General features: G+C 38.5%; 2 protein-coding genes across 6 annotated transcripts; one reads left to right on the top strand and one right to left on the bottom strand.

Moving 5' to 3' along the window:
• Positions 1 to 371: 371 nt before the first annotated feature.
• LOC129730931 (FAM172 family protein homolog CG10038) lies at positions 372 to 8,022 on the bottom strand. 5 transcript variants are annotated; one of them, XM_055690579.1, is made up of 6 exons: positions 7,896 to 8,022; positions 7,619 to 7,778; positions 7,254 to 7,560; positions 1,100 to 1,457; positions 937 to 1,021; positions 372 to 627 (listed from the first exon to the last, which is right to left on the bottom strand). In XM_055690579.1, the coding sequence occupies exons 1-6, from the start codon at positions 7,977 to 7,979 to the stop codon at positions 497 to 499; spliced, it is 1,125 nt and encodes a 374-aa protein (XP_055546554.1). In that variant the 5' UTR covers positions 7,980 to 8,022; the 3' UTR covers positions 372 to 496. The 5 variants fall into 5 exon arrangements, with proteins under 5 accessions (XP_055546554.1, XP_055546559.1, XP_055546555.1 ...); XM_055690584.1 differs by having other exon boundaries at positions 7,900 to 7,997; XM_055690580.1 differs by having other exon boundaries at positions 7,849 to 7,987.
• Positions 8,023 to 14,781: 6,759 nt separating this feature from the next.
• On the top strand, positions 14,782 to 16,069 carry LOC129730934 (vacuolar protein sorting-associated protein 37A). The gene is made up of 3 exons (XM_055690587.1): positions 14,782 to 14,942; positions 15,003 to 15,195; positions 15,256 to 16,069. The coding sequence occupies exons 1-3, from the start codon at positions 14,899 to 14,901 to the stop codon at positions 15,931 to 15,933; spliced, it is 915 nt and encodes a 304-aa protein (XP_055546562.1). The 5' UTR covers positions 14,782 to 14,898; the 3' UTR covers positions 15,934 to 16,069.
• The last annotated feature ends 2,199 nt before the right edge of the window (positions 16,070 to 18,268 follow it).

Raw genomic sequence — 18,268 nt, 5'->3', positions numbered from 1 at the left:
CAAATTTCTTCCACAAGCTGAGAAGGGTGATTCAAAACATCCTTCCGATAAGGAAGGACAAACTGGGAAAGATTTAACCACAGATCTCATTTTGCATTCCTTTTGTTGTAATGTACACACCGATAATGCCCATCTGACATAATGGGTTTCTTCACAAGAAATCCCTTCACTTTGCCGTTGAGGAGGTTCTGCTATTACCTCGTTCTTATAGTATAAATCTAGATAACAGTTTGAATAATTGTTGCGTAAATAAACTGCCAGCCGAAATCAAATCACTGAGCGGAGACCAGCGTCTCCGCTATTACGACAGAATCGAATCAGGATTAAGTGATACTTCTATTTGCACTCGAACAAGAACAATACTGGCTTACTTTACTGTTGGACTCAATTTTATTCGCACAATCAAAACTTTTATACAGCGCCTTGGTGCTTGCTGGTTGATTTTCTTATGAATAAGAAGCGTGACAACTGTTGGGGAGGAGCGATTTTCCTACAGTTACAGTTCACTTTTCGGTTTCTTAGAATCCGGACTAGCATCTTTCGCGGTAAACTGTTCGTATCTCTGCTCGAAAAATTTGAACAACGCTTCCATACATGTGTAGGACGTCATCTCATGCTTTATGTGACCTTGTAAAAATAGAAGATATAAATAAAAAATATGCGTTAAAACTGATAAATACTTTCATGAATACATTGGCCTTCATTACCCCTACTTGAGAGCACTCAACACACCATAAAATAGGGGAATGTGAAGAACATAAGCAGCATTAATTTGAAAAGCCAATCACTCGAATAAAATTACAACTTTATTCGAAAATGTAAAATTTATTCCCGCAAAAGGCATCGACTATGAGCTCCGAGTAATATCATAAACGCATGCAAATAAGTTGAGTTGGCCAATTACGCAATGGGCAACACGTGCTCTAGTGGGCTTACCTGCTGAGTATCGCGGCAAGTCTTGCTTGGAAATGGTTAGCGTCGTGTCGAGTGGCTCTTTCGAAGTTACCCAGTTGCGACCAATCTTGTGTTACAGAAGGGAGAGAAAAACAGTAAGGTAATTTTATTACAATCGCCAACGATGCGATTCCGTTTAACTTACCGCAATCAGCGCTTCGGGAACAAGCGAGGGCGAGTGAACACTGTCGGTGAATCCGACCGCAAACACCTTCTCCTTGAAAAATTTCGGAAACTTCTGAGCCAACTCTACGGTGACAACGCCACCATAGCTGTGCGCAACAATTGCGACCGCTTGCGGATTACTGGCGATGACGTGCTTTTCGAACACTGACACGGCGTGCTCCGTGGGGTTCCGGCTGCCCTTGATTCCTTTCGATGACGAGCCGATTTTACGATAATTATCATTGGTGTTTGTCAACAGCACTTCGTAGCCCGCTTCGCGGCCCTTGTTGATGTACGGAATCTGCGTCCCTGCGTCCAGCGAATGGTTGATTATGAGGCTAAGAAGGATATTGTTGGTCAGAGAATATTTTTTTCAGCTTTAAAAATAAATACAAAGATGTACGGAAAAAAATACCAGATAATTTCCGATAGTATAGTAGATTTAGTAGAAATATAGAATAAAATATTTTATTGTTCAATTACGCTTCCTCACAATATTTTTTTTAATTTAAATATCGTTTCCCCAAGGATCTCTCTCCTGTCCTATGTAATAATTTGTATACTTCCTTCCTCTATTATAGTTTCGTCATTTATGGATGTCGCCTTACGAAAAATGAATCATTTAAAAAGTTGAGGATATGAAAAATAAAACAAGAAAAGATAATTTATTTGTTTAAAAAAAATCTCACTTTTAACTTTCTCTCTTTTCTCTTCTTATCTTTTTCTTCTACGTTTCTTCCTTGTCCTTGTTCTCTTTTCCTCCTTCTTCTTTTTCTTCTTCTTCTTCATCTTCTACTTCTTCTTCTACTTCTTCTACTTCTTCTACTTTTTCTACTTTTTCTACTTTTTCTACTTCTTCTACTTCTTCTACTTCTTCTACTTCTTCTTCTTCTACTTCTTCTACTTCTTCTTCTTCTACTTCTTCTACTTCTTCTTCTTCTACTTCTTCTACTTCTTATACTTCTTGTACTTCTTGTACTTCTTCTACTTCTTCTACTTCTTCTCCTTCTTCTACTTCTTCTACTTCTTCTCCTTCTTCTACTTCTTCTACTTCTTCTACTTCTTCTACTTCTTCTCCTTCTTCTACTTCTACTTCTACTTCTACTTCTACTTCTACTTCTACATCTACTTCCACTTGCACTTCTACTTCTACTTTTCTTCCTTCTTTTCTCCTTTATTATATCTCTCTTTTTCTCTCTCTTTCTCTCTCTCTATTCAGGTATTTCCAGGTTGACGGATCCTTTCGCGATGAAAATGTTGCTCTTCAAACCACAGGAACAGATGGCTTGCCGCACGAGATATTTCTTCGCTAACTTTGACAGCTTAATGTATCTGAACATCTCTGCCATCTTTCCTCTTCCAGTTGTCGTATAATATTCCTGTCCAGAAAGCTGTTTGTGGTCTGCTTTGACGTAGGTTTCATCATCATGTGCCACGCAATCCTACTTCGTCAGCATCTTCACGCACAGCTTTCACGATCGTTGTCTGGCCGACTTGTTTTGCTTATCATCAAGATTTGGAGTCACCACCTTTTTGTCCGACTCGTTTTTTTAACTCGGTTCACAGTTGTATACAAATCTCCCAGCTTGCTTGCCACATCCCGGTCGGAAAAGTTGGAAGTTCACTAGAAACTGCTGGCCGCTCTTTTTGTCGTTTTCATGGCTTTCGGATAGTCGATAAACGTTCTCCACTTCTATTACGTTGGTAACGGTTGATTTGACCAATGCGCGAACAAAATTTTGATGCGTTACTTCTCTTTCATAAGGCAAACGATTGAAGTGCTAAAAAATTAGACAGATAATGGCCCTTCATCTTTAATCTTCCTCAAGATTTCCAGAGCTCCCGCCATCATGGTTTGGACCACTTTATGGGCAACTGTTTAACACATCTAATGATACGGGATTTGAGCTGTGGTGCCCATCCAACAATTCGGTCCGCATATTTCTGTTCTGTTCATATTACGCTTATAAGTACCAAAGTGGAGGCATTTTACGTGCCAAAACGGTTCGCGCTGTTAAGAAACATTCATTTTTTACAATTCTATAACAATTTCCTTTTGCATAAAATCTGAGGTATGAACAACTCTGTTTGCTACTTAGTGCAATTTTCTATTGCCATAATCTAGGCATAAATACAATTTCGTTTCACCCATTTTATGATTCAACTACGATGCTATATGAACTAAAACACAGTAGTGTGTAACATGTACTGCGAACAAATTTTGCATTAAATACACCTTAAAGTTCCCAAAAAGAACAATGCAACAATATCATTGATTTATATATTTTTCAATGTGAAGTACGCGTACTATTTACAAAGTTCAGTTTTTGGTAGGTAATAATTAGTGATTGGATGCGGCATTTTCCTTCAATATATTTGCTTTGATCAGCCTCAATCCCCCAACGTTTCGATCATTGCTTCTTGCGTCTATCCTAAGTGCCATTTTACGATGATGCGTATCAACAAATTTCATCTAGTACTGTTCAAAGTCAATCTGTAAATCGAATATAATGTCACTGTATTTTCTCTAATATTGACCAAACTCTATTTATAGACACTGATGTCAATATGTAGCTCAATATTGCCTCATATACGAAGAAATATTAACACGCGATCTACATTGACCTTCTTTTCAACTGTCAAGCTATTCAAGCAACTGCAGGGCTAGTAGCGGAATTGGAGAGAAATAATAGTGACTTTATTAACTTTTTCCATTTAAGTAGTGACCAAAAAGTTAATTAATATAGGGCTTTAAAATTCATTATTCAACCTTGATAAATCGTATCTTCTGAAATATATGTTAAGAACATAAAATGCGGAATGATTGGTTCTCGTAGAGATAATCGGAGTAAAATTTCTACCGTTAATTCGCGCGGATTATGAAATGCATAGGACAAATTTATTATTAGATTTTAAATGTTTACACTGGCAATTCTTAGACAGTTTGTTCGTATCTACGCTGCACTGATCACTCCGATGAGCAGGCCCGGATTTGAGGGGGGGGCCAAGGGGGCAAATGCCCCGGGCCTCCCGTTTCAAGGGCCCCCCCTAGTCTTGGGCGACCTTTTTTTTTTTTGCTCGTCACCTTGCAGAACGTTACTTCTAAATGTTTAAAGAAAAGAGGGCCTAACAAACAAATTTGCCCCGGGCCCCTCAGCGCCTAAATCTGGCCATGCCGATGAGAATCTCAAGAACATTGAAACACATGGTGGCACGTAACTCTCATGATGGAAAAGTCAACGAAATAGGCTTTAACCTAACTGTTTATATATACGGTAAGGCGACATCCATAAAATACCCAACGCAAAAATCCAATTTCTTGACCCCGCTTCCCCATATGTAGCAAACCGTAACGCCACCCCCTCATGAAAACTACGTAACACAACAGAAGGATTAGCCTCATAAAAATGCTCATTTTTGGAGTAAAATAGTAAAATAAAGCCTTCCCAGATTTTTCGTTACGTAACGCTAATCTTATCTTTCCTCTCCCCTATGTAACAATTCATAATGCTCATGGACACGAACACTTTATGGACAATTTCAATTGTATTTTTTTATACAGAAATAAATAAATGCTCATTTGATATTAAATAGTGACTCTAGTGACTTGTAAAATAGTCGGCGTAAATAGTAACTTTTCAACGACTAGGCACAAAATAGTGACAAAATCACTAAAAAGTAACTCGCTACTAGCTCTGCCACTACGATCTACAAAATTTAAAACATATCTAAGGTATTGCCCGTTTTTTTTGTAAAAGCCGACTATATGTGTTACTGTTTTGTTTTGATGATTTTTCTTTTAGTCAAAACATCATGTTCAATACCCAATTTTTTAAATCTTTCAGGAACTAGAAAGGAACTAGAACTCACACAATTCATGGCAAGAATCCTTTCTTTTGTATAAATCGATTAAATTATTCAAATCAAGTTCTTAGTAAAGGGCGACGAAACAGTTTACCCAAAACAAAAGATACTTTGGAACTAGGCCCTTTACATTGTTTTGAAACAACGGGCTTACTTGCGAAATATTTCGTAAACAGGCGACAGTAATTTAAAGGGGCGCAACTGAAGAAAAAATAAAAACAAGGCGAAAAAAGGTGGGCGAATCTCGATGTCAGAATGATTTAAGGCTCATTTGAAAAGGGTTACAAGAAAAGCGCAGATTTTAGCCATAAATGCAAAAATTTAATGTAGTATTGTTAGGCAACTATAAGACAGTGTTATTTTACGTCGATTTTTGGTATTGATGTCAATGTTAGTCGTATGTTCGAGTCTCGGCTCGGGAGAGACTGTTAGTGTCAGTAGGATCGTAGCGCAAGCCCCGCAATTGTCCTGTACACTCAACAGTTGGCTGCGAAGTCTGTGTATAATAAACAGAAGGTCGAGTTCCGATACGGAATGTAGCACCAAGGCTTTGCTTTGCTTTTGTCAATGTTAGTCACTTCCTTTGAAATTACGATTTGAAAATATACTTGCAAATTTTCAAACTGATATTCCCCAATGTTTATCTTTTGCCAGTTGAAAGGCTAACGGTTTCAGATCGGATCAATGTAGGTATTCTAAGGTTGTTTATTCTCGAAAACATGTACATCCATTCGACCAAGTGGAAAGAGCAGTTTCAGGCGCTATTGAATGGTGAAGGGCAAGAGGGGCAAAACAGAAACTGGATGAGGATTATGAACAAGCTGTGGAGCCAGCAACACAGGAGGAGGTTCTAAAAGTGAGAAACAAGCGGCTGTGCTCTGTGATCCACCAGCTCATGCTGAGGATCTGGGTGGAAGAACAAATGTCGATCAACTGGTTGGAAGGACTTATATGCCCGAAGAAGATGGACTATCGAGGCATTTGCTCAACAGTTATGCAAGTTGCTTAACTCCGCATGCAAAGTGCTCTCCCGAATCCTGTTCTTCTGATTGAGACCGTTAACGGAATCCTTCGTCGGCGAATACTAGGCTGATTTTCGATAGGGGCGTTCCACGACGGAATTCACCCTGCGACAGATCTCCGATAAGTTCCGTAAGTATAACTTGCAGTCAGCGCGTAACTCAGTGAAAAGAAACGAGCTGCTGGAACACGGTTTCATGACGAAACTAATGAAGCTGAGTCGCATGACGCTGGAGGAATCGAAATCATGTATGTGGATAGCTGGTGAGACATCAGTCGTGTTCGTTACGTTAGATGGACTGAAGCACGGGAATGCGCTCTCCAACTTACTTTCCAACATCGCCCTAGAAGGTGCAAATTGCAACACTGGGTGCAATACGAAGAGCGAACGTGCAATGAAACGGTACAATTATCACGAATGCTTATAAGCTCCTAGGTATTGCGAACGAAATTGATATCATCGGTATCGACCGTGGGGCGTTCAGGCCTTTTAGGAGGGAAGCGAAGATTGGGACTCAGCGTTAACTCTTCCAAAACAAAATATATGGTAGCTGGCAGGGAGCAGGGGAGTTGCTCACTATCTAGTAAGTAGCAACAAGTGTTAAAGTAGCTTTCCTACCACACCTCCTTCAATCAATCTGCATGACCAGCATCGTTATTGATCTAGAAAAAGTGAGATCATTAGAAGTTACACACTGCCATTCAAGATATGACGATTGACTGGCCATGCAATTATTATGCGCAGTGTGGGTGATTTTCCAGACTAATGATAAAAATTGTTGGACTGGCCAATTTAATACATATTTGGCTTAAATTTAATACCATTTGCTGAATGTGAACGATGAAGGGTGTTTGATTAGATGAGTATGAATTCGAGTCGAGTAGAACTTTTCATATTAAAACGTCCAAATATTTTTCGTGTTGGGAACTTCAATAAATAAAGTCAATGACCTTCCCAAAACATATTAGTATGTTCGACTTGATATTGCCCTTTAAATCCTTCGTATACCCTTGAAGCTTATTATGTTATGAACCTAATCAGTTTGGTGCGGAAGCCATGAATCGTTATAATGGCAGCCAATTACAAAATGATTTAAAATAAGGGTTTTTGAAATTTTATACTAGTGGGAACGCAGAAACAGGGCATTTTTTGAAAACCAAGATTTGTAGTTGATTACCATGCTACTAATGCAAAATAAATTAAATATCTATCGAATCACAATAAAGACGAACATTGTAAATCGACTAACCTTCGAGCCCACTGTCCAGCACGCACCACGCCACTACCGTGAATCAAAACCAGCAACTTTTTCGGTTGATCCAGTTTCTCTTTAGTGCTGAATATGAAGGTGGCTTCTTCTGGTGGCACATCGTCCGGCAAAAATATCTTTTTCAAACCTACAACTTTTTCCAACCTCTCGTAGATAGCATCGGTGATTACTTCTCCTAGGGCTTCGTAATGAGCCTGGTTTTCCTGCGCCGAGGTGTAGATGTTGAAGTCGAAAGCTTTATCTGTCAATTTACCGGTTTCCTTATCAATCTGCCTCAGTTTACCCTCTGCGAAACAAATTACAAATATATGAACATCTCAACACAACAGATCAATGTAACACACCATCAGTAAAACCATATCCGAAGCCTTCCAACGTTGTCGGGTAAGTTTTAGCATTTCCTGGGCCCATCGAAAACATCCTGCTATTACCTGCTACGTCGACAGTCGCTGCAATTTTTTTCGGCTGCAAGAGACGAAGCACAGAACGCATAGAACTCAGCAACTGAAATCAATAAATGCACCACGAAAAAGGGGATATTAACCAACTGTGTAGTACCAAGCAGAATAATTACATAAAGGACACTGTTTTGATTAAGTAACATATCAATCGTTCAATTACATTTAGCGTATTTCTGTTACTATTTTTATACCGCAACAATTGTAGCGCAAAAGTTTGGTCAACAAAAGTTTGTTTCGGCGGCATTTGACAGTAAACATTGCGAATCTACTGTGAACGCTCCCCAACAATGTTTCCGAACAGTGTTGCCGTTTTTTCATCTATACCAACAGCAATCGAAAAATATCTAGGGGCTAGACACAAATGTGATTTCATGAAAATATCTCGGTAATATTATACAATTTTATATATCGTCTATTTGTCACATTGACATCACCCCGAAAATATTGTTTCTTCAAAAAGATTTAACATAGATGGCTGCTCAAAAATGCCACAATAAATACTCAGTAATATTGAATATTGGATATATTTCGCAATACGCAATTGCCCTTAGACAAATGTAAAATGTTGACCTTTATACTCCCCTGGATAGGCACTAGTAGTTTCTATATCCACCGCAAGTCCAAAAGGCGACACTATCACAAATTGTGCCTATTAAAAACCTGCTAGCTAAAATCACGCCTGTTTCTGACAACGGGCGTCAAGCTACGCACCAAAAACCGTTTCAAATACAAAAGCGTTCCGAGCCCGAAAAGCCGAGACACGAACCAGTATTTTTATTAAAGCGCCATCTGGCAGATACACACTAAACACCGATTCAAGCACCAAAAACCAGTTGGAGAGACAAGCCAATGAACGAAGCAAAATATATTTTCGAAAGCGATGGCTTCTGGACAAACCAGCTTTCTACGCACCATAATGGTAGTCGCTCTAATGCGAACCTCTCTGCTTACGTCAGATTTGCCATTTCTGAAAAACTGGCAACACAAATGTTTGCAGATATATTTTTCTTTTGATCAAATATATGAAGACTTCGAACTGACGTAAGCAGAGTTGTCAAAAGGATGGGTAATTTATTACGAACTTTGCATTATAGCGTCCGCTATTATGGCGCGTAAACATTACATTAACGTAATTATTCAATTAACCGACACATAAAAAATATCAAGAACACGTAAAAAATGGCCCTTTTTGGCAATGCACAAAAACTAAGTTGAATTAAAAGCCTGTAGACGAACCGTAATTTTTGTGCTTCAAAAGTGACACAAAAAATCAAGAGGGTTGCATGCAAAGCCACGACCGCAAATTTGACATAGAACTACATGAGATAGTTTGTTAAATTACTTGTATTGAATATGTTTAAAATTTTGTGTTGGAGTGTTGGATTGAAATAACATTTTACTTTTAATTCTAGCGCAAAAATAGGAAAAAATTAAATCTTCAATAATTTGTTTGTTGTCCTTATAAGGACAATTGTTGTTCAATTTCATATCGGATATAATCATGGGCGCAACTACGGGGGGCCAGAGGGGGCTTCAGTCCCCCCTAGAAAGTTTGAAATTTTTTCATCGAAAAAATCGGAACACCGTCCAATTGTTTCTAATATCATTTGCGGCATTTGCGGAGGTCATCTCAAGGACGAAACGGAAAAAACGGCAGCAGTGCCACGGCAGTAGCGGTTGCAAGCACCACAAAGACATGGTGGTGCATCAAGGCCACAGACAACAACAGCAACTTTGGTATCACCAGTGGTATGACGCCATGCAACAGCTACAACAACAGATGCAGCTCCAAGGACAGATGCAACAACAACAGAGCAGTTGGAAAAACAACAGTAGACGGAGGAACAGCAGTTGGAAGAGTGAACACAAACAAAAATTTCCTTGCATTAAAAACCATATGAGATTAACAAAAAAAAAACAAAGAAAACTATATTTCTCTAAGTAATTTTTTTGCAAAAACGCTATCCGAAAGCTTGCTGGCTGTTTTGTCGGTACCCACATAACGGTCCAATATTGATGTTCGTCTCTTCTGAGTAAGCATTTGACATTGACTTAGTTTTTATTATATTCCGGTACTCCGGGTTTTCGATTGAATCGGTTTGAATTAGAAGTTCCAGAACTCTCATATAGCCCAAAGAGTGCATTCCCGGCTAACTAGGTAGATATTCTGTCGGCCTTTTTACGGAAAGGCAGCCCCCTGCTTTCAAGCCTTTCAACATGGTGGTAGGCCAAGGAATGCAGAACATATGCAATATGTTGACGTTGATGTGTTTCCTTTTTTATGAAAATTTTTGAACCACTATTACTAGTATTATAAAAGTTTAGTTTCTGTAGTTTATACTTGGGAGGGAGAAACGAATACTACACTCAACACAGAGAACACGCACATACGTCGTTTTCTGATAGCGTGTAACTATCTTTTTGCTGTAACGCATGCATGACTCAAACGAAGGAATACTGAATGTGCAAATATTACAGACTAATTTTTCGAGTCTGTGTTTCCTTCAATTGGGCTGTTTAGCTATTCACGGATTTCCGATTTTCGTACATCATCTGAAAGAGTGTAATTTTCTGAGTAAAACGTGATTTTTTAAAACTTTATATCATAATCCTTCGATTTTCAAATGGAGAATAAAAATTCGCTCTAAATCGCTACAATGACAGTTGGTATATAGACCTTTTTACGTACAAATGTGTTAGTGCCACTAGTTGGGGAAAATATTTATAAATAGCTGTTTTGTTTGCAATGCTATGTTTTTAGCAGCTGGACAAAAATTCAGTTGAATACTCATTATATGTTTTAAACTTGTTTCTGAATCAATTTTCTCATTTGTGATCAGAATTCGGAAGAAGGCGCTAAATATAATCGACCAAAAATGGTGAAAAAGTGATAAAAGTCGAAGCAACGAGATGCGATGATTTACAGATTGGAAGAAACAAAAGCAACTTTACATGGCTTTACAAGTTAACTAGTGTGCGTATGTGAAAAGTCACATATCTCTATGGGCGAACTGTCATTTTAGCGATTTCGAGCAGTTTTCGAGCAGGTTTAAATCGTGATTTAAAGAGCGAAGGACAACGATATAATTTTTTTTTAAATCACGTTTTACTTAGAAAATGCGGATCTTTCCGATGATATAAAAAACTGAAATAGCTAAACAACCCAATTTGCCGTTGTATAAAAGTTTTTTCAAAGTTTCGAGTTCGACCGTGAAGAAGTGTGTTCGAAATTGTAGCGCAAGTTTGATAATCGAAGTACGCTAGCATGATTATTACTTAAAGCTTATGAAATTTATTATTTTACGTAAAAACAAACCAATTTTTTTTTTTTTTGTAAAATGACAATGAATACAAAAACTGTTTGCGATGAATATTTTTTTCGAGCAACGCGATACCTTTCAGTTATAACAATACTCATTAAAAAAAATGCTTATTTTTCCTTGGTTCAAATTGACAGTCAATGACAGCTCATTCTAGTTAATTTTGACTAGAGATACCATCTGGTTGAAATTAGAAATCAGGACACCTTTTTTTCGGTACAAATTTGAGCTAAGCTGTTCTTCGAAGTTTAAAATAATATACCACGTTAAATGTGATTTGCACTTCAAAAACACCGAGAAACTTCTTTTCCTGTTCAACATACTTCTCAAACGATTTAATATTATTAAGCAGTTTTGAATGTATAGGCAGATGTTCAGCAAATGTAAACTTTTTCAAATTAAACTTACCGTTTAGATGGGACTGACTGGAATGTCGAAAAATGAAAAATGTGATTTTTTCTGGATGTTTAGGGTGAAATGAAGTGTTCGAATATTTTGGATATTGATTAAGGTATGTTTGGAAATGTATTTTGTGTGTCGTGTGTGCAAGTATAGTTAGTATTATGATATTGGCAGCGTTTTTCGCGAAACTATATTTTTTTTAACTTATGGTGAGTTTTGACGTGGGACTACGTCTTTCTTCACTATACTAAGGTACCTTCTGGGAAAACTGGATTGAACATGTAACGTTTTTGGTTGGCAGAATGGAAGATTTAAGATGCTAATAGCGCTCAAACAACTGTTCCGATTTCAATAGTTAATATACCGTTGGAAAGCTAAAACATACAAGATTTGTATAACATGATCATGAAGGTCGAATATCCACATACATTTTTCATACGATTGGTATATTTCCCTAACGCAGACTTCAAAAACATAGACGAAATGATTTCACGCATTCAGTCATTGGCTAGCAATGCCAGCCAATTGGCATCGCATTCATCACCCAACGTAAGCGACGATGAAAGAAAGCAGAGATGCTTCCACGTGATTGGTTCTTCCCCCAATCACCCAAGTTCCCCACACTGAGTGACGCTATAAAAGGATATTTCGTGTTGAGAGAAGCTCATTCCCTGGTCGACCGTCAAGGCGAACAGTTCGGCTTCCCTTCGATCTGAGTTGGATCCCACCAGTGGTAATCTAATTCAGATATCGTTGTTGGAATACAGCCCGAAACTGGACGTGATCGGCACTGGGGACCTTTGGAAGCCGTTGGAAGAGACCATTGGAAGACTTGGTAGCCGTTTGGATGCTGCCGATAGTAATTTGTGTAGGTATAGTGTGTCGTATACCAAGTGTGTGTCTGAGTAGCGTTGGTGAGTGTATGTGTGTGTGTGAGTAGCGTTAGCGTGTGTATGTGTGTGTGTGGGTGTGTGTGTGTAGGTGTGTGTGTGTAGGTGTGTGTGTAGGTGTGTGTGTGTAGGTGTGTGTGTGTGTGGGTGTGTGTGTAGGTGTGTGTGGGTGTGTATGTGTGTGTGGGTGTGTATGTTTGTGTGTGTATGTGTGTGTGAATGTGTGTGTGTGTGAATGTGTGTGTGTATGTGTGAATGTGTCAATGTTTGTGTGTGTCAATGTTTATGTGTGTGTGAATGTGTGTTGTGAGTGACGTGTGTGTGAATGCGTGTGTGTGTTTGAATGTGTGTGTGTGTGTGTGTGTGTGTGTGTGTGTGTTTGAATGTGTGTGTGAATGTGTGGGTGTGTGTAAATGTGTGTGTGAGTGACGTGTGTGTATGTGTGAGTCACGTGTGTGTGTGTGTGAGCGGCGTGTGTGCGTGTATGTGTGTAAGTGGCGTATGTATGTAAGTGGCGTGTGTATGTAAGTGGTGTGTGTATGTGTGTGTGTAGGTAGCGTGGGTGTGTCTAAGAGCGTGTGCTTGTGAGTAGTGTGTGTATATAGCGTGTGTGTATAACGTATGTGTGTGCAAAAATGCATTCATCCGAGGTAAATTTATTCATGACAGAATACTTTTATAGGCAACAAGTTAATTATTTTTCCTATTAGTTTGTATGCTATGGTTTATGAAAGGTGTATGTCGTGTTTTTTTGTGAAGTGTTCATGGATTGTTGTGTTAGGTATTTGTACGTTTGGTGTGTGTTATATACTATGGCTATGGCAGAATTAAATCTTCACACTCACAATAGACCCACGTCAAGCCTACGTTTGTGCACTCAAGCACATACCCTTTAACTTTTTCTCAGCATCTACTGAGCCTATCTGGCTGAATTTTTTTTCCAGCATGTAAAAATGGATTACCTTACTTGTTACATAGCCGTTTTTCAATATTTAATTTTTTTTCAATATTTTATGATTTTTCAAGCGATTTTTATGAAAAAAGCTAATTTTTTACTAAAATGGCCGCCGTTTTGTCAATTTTTTTAAATTTCAAAAACGACTATATAACAAGTTAGATAATCCATTCTTACATGCTAAAAACAATTCAGCCAAATCGGTTCAGTACTTGCTGAGAAAAACCTACCTCCGATTTAGGGAGGGCATTCACGTTTCCAGCTGCCAACAACTTAATACACTATATGAGCAACCACGACATGTAGAATAAATCTTCACATGAACCCTAATCAATAGCCAAAATAGCCGAACACCTTACTTTACTCTAAACATTGGAAAAAAAAAGATTTCGACCTTACAGAGTAGGGTCCCCCGTTGAGCCAAATGTTTAACGGTTACAATACCTAAAAGATTTCTCTCGTCACTTAACTAAGATTCAACTAAAAACAAAATCGTCCGTAGTGACCGTTGTGTTCTGGAATCAAAAAAATTATTGATTTTGAATAATTCTGCATATTATTATCACACTACAAAATTGAAAATCTTATGAAAATCAGGACAAATGCCAGAAAATGAAAAATAAATCAGGACGTCAAAACAGGGTCTCAAAATCAGGACATGTCCTGCTAAATCAGGACGGATGGTATCCCTAATTTTGACACTAACACAGCTTCGTATCCGTTTCTCCCTCCCAGGTTCATACCATGGGTCGCTTTTCAAGTACAAATATTCAAAATTTCATTCAACTTAGTTTTCGTGCGTTGCAAAATAGGAACAGTAGTTTTTAAATGTTTGTGATGTTTTCATGTGTCAGTTAATTAAATAATTACGTTGATTATTTAATTCTTTATTTTTAACCCTCTAGTGCCCAATGCCGCCATTTGGCGGGCTTCATTCGAACCTCTGAAAAGCTACAATAAATACTTAAAAAATGTTTATAATGATTCATAGTGATTTTACCGAAGCCCGTCTAGAAATTAACTTGGGCACTAGAGGGTTGACCCTCTCCCGCTCACAAGGTTTATCATTAAAATTTATAGCTTCACGAGAAAATTCAAGCTGAACACTTTGTAGACTAACTAAAATTACTGTCAACTGTAGTATTTTGAAGAAAATGCCCAGTGATGCTCTGAGGCAGCATATAAAAGTTTATGGAACAATGGTAAGCACAACAAACTATTTTATGTCAAGATATGATGATTATAATTCTTGGTGCTCTAGAGTCACCATGAGCGGGAAAGGGTTAATACTGATTTTCTACAAAATCATTTTTGGATATTATCGTTTTCCTATTTTCTAACAGATGGCGCTTTCGAAAAAAATACTGTTCGTGTATTGGCTTGCTAAAACAATCGTTTTTTTTGTGCTTGAATCGGTTTTTAGTGCGTAGCTTGATAGAGACTTTCTGACAGATCTTTCATCGATTTGTTTTATGTTTTCATTTTAGTGCATCGAGTTCAAACTCAAGTCGATCAAAGGATATAAGTCGTGCAGAATTTATTATTATATTTCACGATTTATTTTCTTCGATTTCCGTAAGCTTTTCGCAAATAACAATGAGGAAAAGGCAAATTGACACTCTCAAAATTTTTAATTTGAAGTAAGTATTATGTAAGTATCTAAAAAAAAAACATTCAAACTCAATTGCCTAAACACTCAGTGTTCAGGAAGTCACAGAAAACGAAGAATACTTGGTAAATTTCAACTCTGCTGGACGGGAGATCGCCATTAACATTATTCTAGGACCAGGATTTCCCAACGAAAAGCCAACATTGATTGTAAGTCCGATACTAAATCATCCATGGGTCAATCCCGCAACCGGTGCAATAGAAAACGCGCCCGGAATTCTGAATGTAAGTTTGCTTCTCCTAAAAATCAGTTTTAAACCTACAGATGGTTTGTCTTTCTTCCAGTATACTATCCATTCTGACCTGGGTCGAGTCGTACAGGCAGTCGGTCGTGAATTTGAGAAACATCCCCCTTCATTGCTAAATGATGTTTCTTCTTGCGCGCCACAACACAATCGCAATGAGAACAACCAAGAGAGCACGGTAGATTCCCGAAATATTGCTTCTCCAGTTGCAGAACAAGACTCATTTAATTTAGGTTCACTACAAATTGACGAACTTGCTCGACTAAACAGCGACGAGGATTATCGGGAAGATTTCATTGAGAAGATAAGCTTCGTTCAAAAGCAGAGCAACGAAATGAGTTATTTGATGAGTCAAATTGAAACATTAGCTTCCGATAACGTTGCCAAAAAGCTTTTAATCGAAGAACGAAGACAACGGTTAGACAAGCTGTTGCTAGATTTTAAAGAACTCGGTGAGCGGTACGATGCTTCTAACCAAATGTATCAACGCAAGGCAGAGGATTTCTCACCCCAACATATTAAAGAGTTGCTTCAGATCGCGGTTTCCGCCGCTGACGCCAAAAGCGACGAGGAAGCTCAAAAGTTCCTCGCCGGCGATACCGATGTGTCCACATTCCTGCATGAGTTTATTGAAACGAGAAAAAACTTTACCATTCGGAAGGCGAAAGAAGAACGATTAACGCAGCAGCTGACTGCACTGGAACGAGCCGCTTTCTAAATCCGGCTTGATACGCTCGAACCGGCGGACGTCTAACTTGTGATCGTACTATTAATCATTGTTATTTGTACTTTGGATTAAGTTGTTTTGATGTAAGAAGGTTTAAAGCCGAATAAAAGATTTATTCATTTAAAGACGCGTGTCAATGCGCAGAATCAACTATCATCTCTTTCTAAATTGCACAGGAACAGTCTCGGACAAACGCAATGTGTATACCACGAACTGACTTGACAAATGCAAAAAGCGTGTAAATTTTTACCACCCGTGTTCATCAATCTACAAGTAATGTCTTGTGGAGGAATGTGTTGCGAATATGGCGACAGTCGAAACATTATCCCGCACACTGCGGAGCCTTGACCTCAGTTATCAGTTACCAATCCCAGCAGGGCGCAAGACTTGGTTACGCCTCTATTTCTAGTGCAGGATCCATCGGTCGGGTAATACTCATTTGTACATTTTTACCTTGTATTTTTTGTCAAATCAATCGTGAACGTCAGCTGTTATTTAAAGATCTCGCATGCATTTTTAACTGAAGCTTTAATTTGTGATCGCGGAAAATTGATATGGGAAAGTAAAGCAAAATACCTATAAAGGTAAACATTTTTAATCACTAGTTTTGCTAAGGGTGTAAAAAGAAAAATTCGTCAGCAAAACTTATTCAGATATTTTAGTTTTCTTTACACATCCAGCTGTATCAAAAAAGTAAGTGAGGTATAAAAGTTTTTTTTTACATGAATTTATACAAGAATACATTGCTACCTAATAGGAAAGGGCTCTTCCAACAATATTTGGCCAAATGTTCTATACAATGTATTTCAGCCTGTGATTTCGTTGGCTTCTATTCTGTTACAGCTAAACATCGCATTACGAAGAATTCATTCTCCCCCTTGGTCAGTTATTTTCCAAATACTTGTATTTTACTTAATTGTTTGTTCAGCTAGTAAGAAGATAACTTCTACCTTATTGGAACTGTTCTGCTGTTGGTTCTTTTTGTTTTTTTTTTTTATTGTATTGCATCTTTTTATTTTTTTTTTTTTTTTCTAATACATGCCTCTATCTTATACTCCTTGAGACGTCTGCACCCAAGTAACAATATCAGTTTGACGATGCATTTTATCCTTATTAACTATACGACAAAGCATCTCTCCACTCCACATATCTCTCATAAGATCAAGGATACCCCTGCTAAAGGAGGTGCTTAGGAACAGTTCTTAAGGTCTGTTTTAAATCTTATATTTTTATCGATATAAACTCATTCACATTCAGGAGCTGCTACAAACCATGAAAATTCTGTAACAAATTTCGAGAATTTTATAAATTGAATCCACATTTATTTTTAGCTTCTTTTGATACGAACGGAAATTGTTTGATAGAGTACTTTACATGGGCGCAACTACGAGAGGGCTTCAGGGGGGAAAGTGTTGAGCCCTCCTCGAATTTCCCAGAGAACGATTGTATTCAATATAAATACATTTCATACTTTTTAATAGAGCATCAAAATCAACACAAATTGAGATGTCATCTTTCATTTGCTAAGAACTAGTACTACACCCAGAATCGATTCTCAAACCTAGCTCTCTTACTTACTTTACCAATCAGACGGCAGTGGCTCGAGCTGTATCAAAAAGTTGTTCACAGGGTTGTCGTCCGGCATCCTTACGACGTGACCAGCCCACCACAAGCTATTCACTTTCGCCAGATGTGCAATGGGGTTCTCTCCAAGCAGCGCGTGTTCATGCACTGTCGCCATTATCCGTCGTCCGTCTGTACTCCACCGTAGATAGTCCACAGCTCTTTCCGTTCGCAAACTCCAAGAGCGTTAAGGCCCTCCGCCAGAAGCGTCGTTGTATCGATTCCGTAGAGCAGCGGTTCTCAACCTTTTTTTGTCCGCGTACTCCTTGGCGATATTTTTCATATCGACTGTACCCCCTGGCTTGGAATGTTCTCGCAGCATGGAAGAGAGTAGTGGTAGGTCATGTTGTGGTAGTCTAGTCCATGTTTCGAATGGAACTTTGGCTTGTTTGATTGCTACAGTCATATTTCAAAAGCACGATTCAACAACAAATGATGTATTTTAATGAAAAATTGCTTTGTCCGCCATTACTAATTTATCTTTCGCGTACCCTGAAGGCTTTCGAGTGCCCTCAGGGGTACGCGTACCCCAGATTGAGAACCGCTGCCGTAGACGACTACCAGTCGTATCAGGTACATCGTCAACTTTTTGCTTCGTCGCACTAGACTCGGTCGAAGTGGTCATGTCCGAACCTGGGACTACACTCAAAACAGAGCACACTCAGCGATAGCCTGTAACTATCTTCTTACTCTAACGCATGCA

The sequence above is a fragment of the Wyeomyia smithii genome, chromosome 3 (assembly GCF_029784165.1).
Source record: "Wyeomyia smithii strain HCP4-BCI-WySm-NY-G18 chromosome 3, ASM2978416v1, whole genome shotgun sequence".
Lineage (NCBI taxonomy): Eukaryota > Metazoa > Arthropoda > Insecta > Diptera > Culicidae > Wyeomyia > Wyeomyia smithii.
This window is presented reverse-complemented; position numbering and strand designations above follow the sequence as displayed.